Below are 10630 nucleotides of genomic sequence, written 5' to 3'. Positions count from 1 at the left end.
CATATGTGATGAGGCCGAGGTTGGGGCCAGATAGTTTTTCCAAGTGCTCCAGGTCTTGGTCTGCCCACTATCACATCTTCTCTTTTTTAATTAAATTTCTCTGAACTAGAGTTGATTTTCAATGCTGTGTTATTTCTGCTGCACAGCAAAGTACATGTACATAATTATAAATTTAAGCTTTACCAAAACAGAATTGTCTTTTTTTTTTTGAAACAGGAATTCAGAGTATTTTCAACACAGCATTATATTAATTTTTTTTCTATTTATAGTGTAACAAAATTTATTTCATACAGAATTCCAGACATGGACAGAAGAAACCAGACCAGCACCTATGAATTTCTTCTCATGGGCCTTTCTGAGCGGCCAGAGCAGCAGCATCTCCTGTTTGGGCTCTTCTTGGCCATGTACCTGGTCACTGTGCTGGGGAACCTGCTCATCATCCTGGCCATTGGCTCTGACCCTCACCTCCACACCCCCATGTACCTCTTCCTGGCCAATCTGTCCTTCTCTGACATTGGTTTCATCTCTACAGTCATTCCCAAGATGTTAGATAACTTTGGCTCAGGAAGCAAACTGATTTCTTATGGGGGGTGTCTGACACAACTCTACTTCTTTGGCCTCTTTGCAGATCTGGACAACTTTCTCCTGGCTGTGATGGCACTTGATCGCTATGTGGCCATCAGCCACCCCCTCCATTATGCCATGACCATGAACTCCCAACGCTGTGTTCTGCTGGTGGCTGGGTCATGGCTGGCTACTACATTCCATGCCCTGATGCACACCCTCCTGTTGACCAGGCTTTCTTTCTGTGGCCCCAATGTCATCCCCCATTTCTTCTGTGATCTGGTCCCACTCCTGAAGTTGGCCTGCTCCAGTACTTATGTCAATGACCTGGTGCTCAGCCTTGTGGCAGGAACATTGTTAATTGGACCCTTTGCCTGCATCCTTACATCCTACTTTTCCATTGCATTGGCAGTCCTAAGAATTGATTCCCTGAAGGGTAAGCAAAAGGCCTTCTCCAAATGCACCTCCCACCTCTTGGTGGTCTCTCTGTTCTATGGCACAGCTACTGGGGTCTATTTATGTCCTCCAGCATCCCCCTCAGCTGTAAAGGACAGAGTGTTCTCTGTGATGTACACAGTGGTCACACCCATGCTGAACCCCTTCATCTACAGCCTGAGAAACAGGGACATGAAGGGGGCTCTGGGGAAAGTACTCAGAAGAAACATACTCTAACACTTTTTCTTGGAACCTAAGAGTCCTGAATCCAAGACTCAGGGCTGAGTGTTGAAAATTGGTCTTTTCCTGTCGTGGCACAGTGTAAAAGAATCAAATTAGGAACCTGAGATTGTGGGTTCAATCCCTGGCCTTGCTCAGTGGGTTAAGCATCTGGCGTTGCCAGTGAGCTGTGGTGTAGGTGGTAGATACAGTCAGATGTGGCATCACTGTGGCTGTGGCATAGGCCAGTAGCTGTATCTCCAATTGGACCCCTAGGCTGGAAACCTCCATATGCCACAAGTACAACCCTAAAAAACAAAAAAATAAAAATAAAACAAAACAAAACAAAAAGAATATTGGTATCCTAAGAGCTCAACCACTGTAGCTTCCCTGAACCTGAGACTTCTTTTACCCTCATATTTACATTTTCAGATACAGCTTGACATCTGAAGACAGGGAGGGGACCAGTGCTCTCAGTAACCTCTAATCATCTCCATGAAGTGCCCATGCCCTGAATAGGCAGCTACTCACTTTCAAAACAGTTCTTGTTTCATTTTACTAGATAATGTTGAGAAGCCCACAGGGGCAGGGCTTATATATCTATGAAATGAAAATGAAGTGTAAATTTTTGTTTAGCTCAAGTCAGAAAAGAACCATGGAAGCTATCCCTAGAATACAGGAGTAAATATGACTAGTAGGATGAAATACAAAAGAAATAATCTGATACTTTCATTTTAAACAGGAAATGCTCTATAGAAGAACAAGAATGGGGCTTTAAATTGAAATAAGACATTAAAACATATTATCTGCATAAAAAAAAGAATGGGACTTTAATTCCTGGGTTCCAGGGCTCATTGTGTACTGTATGACAGATGGATAACCATTTAACTTCTCTGAGCCTTGGTTCCCTTATTTCTAAAATGCAAAAAATATAAATTTGGTTTATGTTAAAAGCATCAAAAATGTTTCCTTGAGAAATAATTCCAAAGTTAAAGTTGGAATAAAAGATGTTTTTAAGCTATAATACTGGATATATCTTGGTTGGGGGTCACTCTGAAAGAGGCCCTGAGATAAAGATTTGAAGGAAGAAGTTCCTTTGAGAGATGGAAACACCAGGAAGGAGTAGGGAACCAGGGCTGGAAGGGGAAGGCCAGCAACAGAGAACCATGATCAAGCCACTTACCTGTTGAATTCTTGGAGCTTAATATGTTGGGAACTCTGGGACCAGTGCAGAAAACACACTTCAGAGTTACCCCACCCAAAAGATCTAAGTTCTTTCACCCAACTCCCATCAGCTGAGGTTGACAGCTGCCCTCAGGGAACATTCATTTCTTAGCACTTTTTACCCTGCTCTGCATGCATATCTGGAACCCTTCAGACTCCTAGGACACCACCAGCTGTCATACAAAAGATGGAGGTGCTGGCATCTGAAAGAAGGTGGGGGAATCACAGACTTTCACTCAATGTGACTTAAATTAATAATTAGGGGAATGTGCAAGGCAATGACAGCATTGGCTAGAGTGTACCCCTTGCACCAATGAGAAACATTCATACCCTATGTTAAGTTCACTGTGCCTTTTCATTATTTCCTTTTTTAAATTTTAAAAAATTTTACTAAAGTGAAATTGATTTACAATGTCTTAGTTTCTATTGTACAGCTGTGATTCAGTTATACATATACGTGTGTGTGCATATATATATATATACTTTTTCATATCCTTTTCTATTATTTATAACAGGATATTGAATATAGTTCCCCATGCTTGTTTATCCAATTCTATATATAATTGTTTGCATTTGCTAATCCCAAACTCCAAATCCATCCCTCCTCAAAATAAATCCAGACACTTAGAGTCAATTAATCTTTGACAAATGAGGCGAGAATATAAAATGGGAAAACAAAACAAAACAAAACAAAACAGTCTTTTCAGCAAGTGTTGCTGGAAAAACTGCACAGCTGTATGTAAGTCGATGAAACTGGAACACACCTTCACACCAGACACAAAAGTAAACTCAAAATGGCTTAAAGACTTAAATTTAAGACAAGATACCATCAAATTCCAAGAAGAGAACATAGGCAAAACACTCTCTGATATCAACTTTACAAATGTATTCTCAGGTCAGTTTCCCAAAATCATTGTTCTATATTGTTCTCCCTTTGTTCCCAAACCTTTGGCATGTGGAAATTCCCATGCCATGGATCAAACCCGAAACCACAGCTGTGGCAATGCTAGATCCTTAACCTGCTGACCACAAGGGAACTTCAAGTCATTTCTTCTTTACCAGACGGGATTAAGATGGCAGAATAGAAGGATTGGAGCTCAACTTCTCTCCTAAAAACAACAAAATTCACAACTAAATGATGAGCAATCTTCACCCAAATGGACTGGAAGCCTTAAAAAATATATCCTACTCCAGAAGAAAAAGAGGAGGCCACATCAAGAGGTAGGAGGGATGATTTTGCGATATAAACAACCCCATACCTCCGGGATGGGAAGCCCCACAGACTGGAAACTAACTGGTTGACAGAGACTCACCTACAGGAGTGAGAGTTCTGAGCCACACATTAAACTTATTTGTGGGGATCTGGCACTGGGAGAAAGAGCTCCTGGAGCATCTGGCATTGAAGGCCAGTGGGGCTTGTGCACAGGAGCTCCATGGGACTGGGGGAAATGGAGACCCCATTCTTAAAAGGCACACACAGACATTCATGTGCTCTGGGTCCCAGGGCAAAGCAAAGTCTCCATAGGAATCTGGGTCAAACTTGACTGCAGTTCTTGGAGGACATCCTGGAAAAACAGGGGTGAATGTGGCTTGTTATGAGGGAAGGACATTGGAAGCAAAGCTCTCAGGAATATTCAACAGCTAACTTTCTCTGGGGGTGGCCATTTTGGGAAAATCTGGCCCCACCCATCAGTCAGCTCCTAAGAAGCCCCAGGTCAAACAATAATCCAGGTGGGATCACAGCCCTACCCCTCAATAAACAGGCTACCTAAAGACCCCTCAGGCAACAGCTCCCTCTAATCCCATCCAGAGACTAAGCCCCACCCACCAGAGGGATTAGAATCACCTCCACCTACCAGTGGGCAGGCATCAGCCCCTCCCATCAGGAAGCATACAGCAAGCCCCCATACCAACTTCAGCCACAAGGAAGGGCAGACACCAGAAGTAAGAGAAGCTACAACTCTATCATCTGTAAAAAGGTCACTACACCAAAAACCTATAAAAATGAAAAGGCAGAGAATTATAACCCAGATGAGGGACAAAGGAAAAACCCAAGAAAATCAGCTAAGTTATCAGGAGATTCTCAGCCTCTAGGAAAAAGACTTAAAAGTTGATGCTGAAAATGATGCAAGACATTGGGAATAAGCTGGAGGCAAAGATGGATAACTTACAAGAAACACTGACCAAAGAGATACAAGATATAAAACTTAAAAAAGAAGAGATGCAAAATACAATAACTGAAATAAAAAATTCACTAGAAGCAAATAATATCAGAATACAGGAGGCAGAAGAACGAGTAAGTGAGGTGGAGGGCAGATTAGTAGAAATTATGGGTGTGGAACAGAAAAGAGAAAAAAGATTGAAAACAAATGAAGAGAGTCTCAGAGAACTCTGGGACAACATTAAAAGCAGCAACATCTATATTATAGGGGTGTCAGAGGAGGAGAGAGAGAGAAGGGGACAGAAAAAATATTTCAAGAGATAATAGCCAAAAACTTCCCTAACATGGGAAAGGAACCACTCACTCAAATCCAGGAAGCACAACGAGTACCATATAAAATAAACCCAAGGAGGAATACACCCACCCAGCACATCTTAATCAAACTGACCAAAATTAAAGACAGAGAGAAAATCTTGAAAGCAGCTAGGGAAAGGAAACAAGTAACATACAAGGGAATCCTGATAAGGTTATTGGCAGATTTTTCAGCAGAAACTCTGCAGGCCAGGAGAGAGTGGCATGATATATTTAACGTGATGAAAGGAAAAATACCTCCAACCAAGATTATTCTACCCAGCAAGGCTCTCATTCAGATTTGAAGGAGAAATCAAAACCTTCAGAGATAAGCAAAAGCTAAGAGAATTCAGGAACACTAAACCAGCCTTACAACAAATACCAAGGGAACTTCTCTTGGCAGAAAAGAAAGGATAGTAACAGGAAACAAAAATGCCAAAAATGACAAGGCTCACCAGTAAAGGTAGATATATAGCAAAGATACAAAATCATCCATGCACAATCATACAACCAAAATCAGAAATCATGAGAAGAGGAAGGTACAAATGCAGGACACTGGAGACGAACTTGCAATTAAGAGAACAACAACTTAAAACAATCTCATATACATATAGACACTTACATCAAAACCAGAATAACTGCAAACCAAAAATCTAAAATTGATACACAAACAAGGAAAAAATCAACTCAAATACAACACTAAAGATAGTCCTCAAACCACAAGGGGAGAGAACAAGAGAAGAAATAAAGAAAAAAGAGCAACAAAAACAAATCCAAAGCAATTAATAAAATGGCAATAAGAACATACATATCAACAGTTACCTTAAATGTTAATGGACTAAACGTCCTAACCAAAAGACATAGACTGACTTAATGGATGCAAAAACAACCCATCTATATGTTGTCTTCAAGAGATCCACTTCACTTCTAGGGACACATACAAATTGAAAGTGAGAGGATGGAGAAAATATTTCATGCAAATGGGGATCAAAAGAAAGCTGGAGTAGCAATACTCATAGCAGACAAAATAGACTTTAAAATGGAGTATATTTTAAGGGACAAAGAAGGTCATTATATAATGATCAAAGAATCAATCCAAGAAGAAGATATAACAATATTAAATATCTATGCACCCAACATAGGTTCACCACAATATGTAAGGCAATTGCTAACAGCCTTAAAAGGACGAATTGACAAAAACACAGTCATGGTGGGGGACTTTAACACCCCACTTAGAGCAGTGGACAGATTAACCAGACAGAAAGTCAATAAGGAAACACAGGCCATGAATGATGCATTAAACCAGATGGACTTCATAGATATTTATAAGACATTCCATCCTAAAGCAACAGAATACACATTCTTCTCAAGTGCACATGGAACATTCTCTAAGATTGATCACATCCTGGGCTACAAATCCAACCTCAGTAACTTTAAGAAGATTGAAATCATATCAAGCATTATTTATGACCACAATGCTATACAACTGGAAGTCAACAACAAGAAAAAAACTGCAAAAAACCAAACACGTGGAGACTAAAAAAAATGTTACTAAACAACCAATGGATCACTGAAAAATATCAAATAGCAAATTACAAAATACCTAGAAGCAAATGACAACAAAGATAAGACACTCCAAAACCTATGGGATGCAGCAAAAGCCATTCTAAGAGTAACGTTTAGAGCAATACAAGCCCACCTCAGGAAACAAGAAAAAACTGAACTAAACAAGTTAACTTTACATATAAAGCAGCTTGAGAGAGATCAGACAAGACTGAAAGTTTTTGGAAAAAAAGAAATAATAAATTTCAGAGCAGAAATCAATGAAATAGAAACAAAGACAACCATAGAAAAGATCAATGAAACGAAAAGCTGGTTCTTTGAAAAGATCAACAAAATTGATAAACCCTAAGCCAGACTTAGCAAGAAAAAAAGAGAGAGGACTCAAATAAAAAAAATTAGAAGTGAAAAACGAGAAGTCACAATGGACATCACAGAAATACAAAGGATCATAAGAGACTGCTATTTGCAACTATACGCCAATAAAATGGAAAAACTAGAATAAATGGACAAATTCTTAGAAAAGTACAATCTTCCAAGCCTAATCCAAGATGAAATAGAAAAGATGAATGGACCAATCACAAGAACTGAAATTGAAACTGTGATTAAAAACCTTCCAACAAACTAAAGTCCAGGACAAGATGGCTTCACAGGTGAATTCCATCAAACATTTAGAGAAGAGCTAACACCTCTCCTTCTGAAACTATTTCAAAACATTTCAGAGGAAGGGATACTCCCAAACTCATTCTATGAGGCCACCATCACCGTGATACCAAAACCAGACCAAGACAACACAAAAAAAGACAACTACAGGCCAAATTAACTAAGGAACATTGATGCAAATATCCTCAACAAAATACTAGCAAACCGCATCCAACAATACATTAAAAGGATTGTACATCATGATCAAGTGGGATTTATCCCAGGGATACAAGGGTTCTTCAATATCTGCAAATCCATCAGTGTGATACACCCCTTTAACAATCTGAAGAAGAAAAACCATAGCATCCTCTCATTAGATGCAGAAAAAGTCTTTGACAAAATCCAACACCCATTTATGATAATAACCTTTCAGAAAGTGGATATAGAGGGAACCTACCTCACATAATAAAGGCCATATATGACAAACTCACAGCGAATATCATTCTCAATGGTGAAAAGCTGAAAGAATTCACAATGAGATCAGGAACAAGACAAGGATGTCTGTTCTCACCACTACTCTTCAACATAGTTCTGGAAGTCCTAGTCACGGCAATCAGAGAAGTAAAAGAGATAAAAGGAATCCAAATTGGAAAGGAAGAAGTAAAACTATCCCTATGTTCAGATGACATGATACTATACCTAGAGAATCCTAAAGACTCTACCAGAAAACTGTTAGAGCTCATCCACGAATTTGGAAAAGGAACAGCATACAAAGTTAATACACAGAAATCTATGGCACTTCTATACACTAAAAATGAAAAAGCAGAAAGAGAAATTAGGGAAGCAATCCCATTTACCATTGCATCCAAAAGAAAAAAATAACTAGGAGTAAACCTACCTAAACAGACAAAAGACCTGTACTCTGAAAACTTTAAGACACTGATGAAAGAAATCAAAGGTGACACAAATAGATGGAAAGACATACCATGCTCATGGATTGGAAGAGTTAATATTATCAAAATGACTATACTACCTAAGGCGATCTACAGATTCAATTCAATCCCTATCAAATTACCAAGGAAATTTTTCACAGAACTAGAACAAAATATTTTGAAGTTTGTTTAATAGCACAAAAGACCCAGAATAGCCAAAGACCTCCTGAAGAAGAAAAATGGAGCTGGAGTAATTAGGCTCCTGGACTTCCGACTATACTACAAAGCAACAATCATCACAACCATATGGTACTGACACAAAGACAGAAATATAGATCAGTGGAACAGGATAGAAAGCCCAGAATTAAACCTACACACCTACAACCAACTCATCTATAACAAAGGAGGAAAAAATATACCATGGAGAAATGACAGTTTGTTCAATAAGTGGTACTGGGAAAACTGGACAGCCACATGGAAAAGAATGAAATTAGAGCACTCGCTAACACCATACACAAATACAAACTCAAAATGGGTTCAAGACCTAGATATAAGACCAGACACTATAAAACTCTTAGAGAAAAACTTAGGCCAAACACTCTCTGACATAAATGACAGTAACATCTTCCCAGATCCACCTCCTAAAATATTGACAATAAAAACAAAAATAAACAAATGGGACCTAATCAAACTTAAAGGTTTCTACACAGCAATGGAAACCCTAAACAAAATGAACAGACAATCCACAGAATGGGAAAAAATCGTTGCAAGTGAATTGACTGAAATGTATTAATCTCCAAATTGTATAAACACCTTTTGCAGCTCCATACCAAAAAAACAAAAAAAAACAAAAAACAAAACAAAAAAAAAAAACATCAAAAAAATGGGCAGAAGATCTAAACAGACAATTCCCCCAAGAAGACATACAAATGGACAAAACACACATGAAAAAATGTTCAACATCACTCATTATTATAGAAATGCAAATCAAAACCTCTCTGAGGTACCACCTTACACCAGCAAGAATGGCCATCATCAAAAAGTCTATAGGCAATAAATGCTGGGGAGGGTATGGAGAGAAAGGAACCCTATTACACTGTTGGTGGGAATGTAAATTGGTGCAACCACTGTGGAAAACAGGATGGAGAAGCCTCAGAAAACTAAACATAGAATTACCATTTGATCCAGCAATCCCACTCCTGGGCATATATCCAGAGAAAACCATGACTCGCAAAGACACATGTACTCTGATGTTCATTGCAGCACCATTTTCAATAGACAAAATATGGAAACAACCTAAATGTCCATCGACAGAGGAGTGGATCAAGAAGATGTGGCACATATACACAATGGAATATTACTCAGCCATTAAAAGGAATGAAATACTAGCATTTTTAGCAGCATGGATGGACCTAGAAATGATCATGCTAAGTAAAGTCAGTCATACAATGAGACACCAACATCAAATGCTTTCACTGACATGTGCAATATGAAAAAAGGACAGATTGAACTTCTTTGCAGAACAGATGCTGACTCACAGACATTGAAAAACTTATGGTCTCTGGAGGAGACAGTTTGGGGTGTGGGGGGATGTGCATGGGTTATGGGATGGAAATCCTGTGAATGATCATTATACAACTACAGATGTGACATTCATTTGAGGAATAAATAAAATAAAATGAAATAAAATAAAAATAAAATAAAATAAATAAAATAAAATATGGCCAACCACAGTTGCTTTTTGAGACAAGACAATAGAATATTTCATATAACAGGCTGTAGCCCCCACTGCTGCAGTCTGCCCCAAGGTCGTAATTGATGTGTCACCCTTCTTTACCCATCCTCCATCTCCCTTATATTGTCTAGAACTTCTGATCATCCAGGTAGATATTTGAGTTGAGACATAAGGTTCTCAGACTCTGGTTGTCAGGACCTTGTTAGCTGTTTGCTGCCATTCTCTGTGGCTGTAGAACATCATTACAATTCCAATGATCTTGTTGAAATTATGTGAAAGAGGAAATGGTGATTGAAGTGGATCTGAATTCCAATAATGCTAGAGGTCCCCCAATTAAGAGAGTTGTTTCTCTTATCTTCTTGGCAGTAAATCACATCTTCCCTGAGCATTTCAAGAAGGGGTGGTGAAAAGTCACCCCTGAAGCTTCAGCTGAGTACTATAACTCACAGCACCATGTGCCTTATTTTCAGTTGGTTCACACTGTATATGAATTTATCTAAAAGGGATTCCTCTTAGAAGATGCTCCAAATTCTTCATACAAATATATTTTATCATTGATCAACTCTGTACCTGTACTCATCATCAATCTGGGTCATCAGATGAACAGGAGAAGCCAGGATCCTCTGCCCACAATACCCACAATAGGTCTAATTCATACAACCATTCACAGCCATAACTAGGCATGGAAGCACTGGTTGTGGCCTTTATGAAGCCCATGAGTTCCAGAAACATCCCTCCCTTCCCCTATTAAGTACCAGCAACCTTATTTCCTCATAATAATTTGGATCAAGTACCAATACATTGTAA

The 10630-nt window shown here is 39.0% G+C and overlaps 1 protein-coding gene across 1 annotated transcript; it reads left to right on the top strand.

Moving 5' to 3' along the window:
• Nucleotides 1-298: 298 nt before the first annotated feature.
• Nucleotides 299-1368, top strand: LOC110258952 (olfactory receptor 1E5-like). Its single transcript, XM_021082241.2, has one exon. The coding sequence runs from the start codon at nt 304-306 to the stop codon at nt 1234-1236; it is 933 nt and encodes a 310-aa protein (XP_020937900.2). The 5' UTR covers nt 299-303; the 3' UTR covers nt 1237-1368.
• The last annotated feature ends 9262 nt before the right edge of the window (nt 1369-10630 follow it).

This window comes from Sus scrofa, chromosome 1 (genome assembly GCF_054392235.1).
Source record: "Sus scrofa isolate SSC_HxYL_T2T_F1_AM1 chromosome 1, Sscrofa_HxYL_maternal_Yorkshire_Landrace_v2.0, whole genome shotgun sequence".
NCBI lineage: Eukaryota > Metazoa > Chordata > Mammalia > Artiodactyla > Suidae > Sus > Sus scrofa.
Note: the sequence above shows the minus strand (reverse complement) of the source record. Positions and strands in the feature narration are given on the sequence as shown.

What these genes read in the sequence shown, in the direction of transcription:
- LOC110258952 (XM_021082241.2), top strand. Translation starts at nt 304, where the DNA reads ATGGACAGAAGAAACCAGACCAGCACCTATGAATTTCTTCTCATGGGC.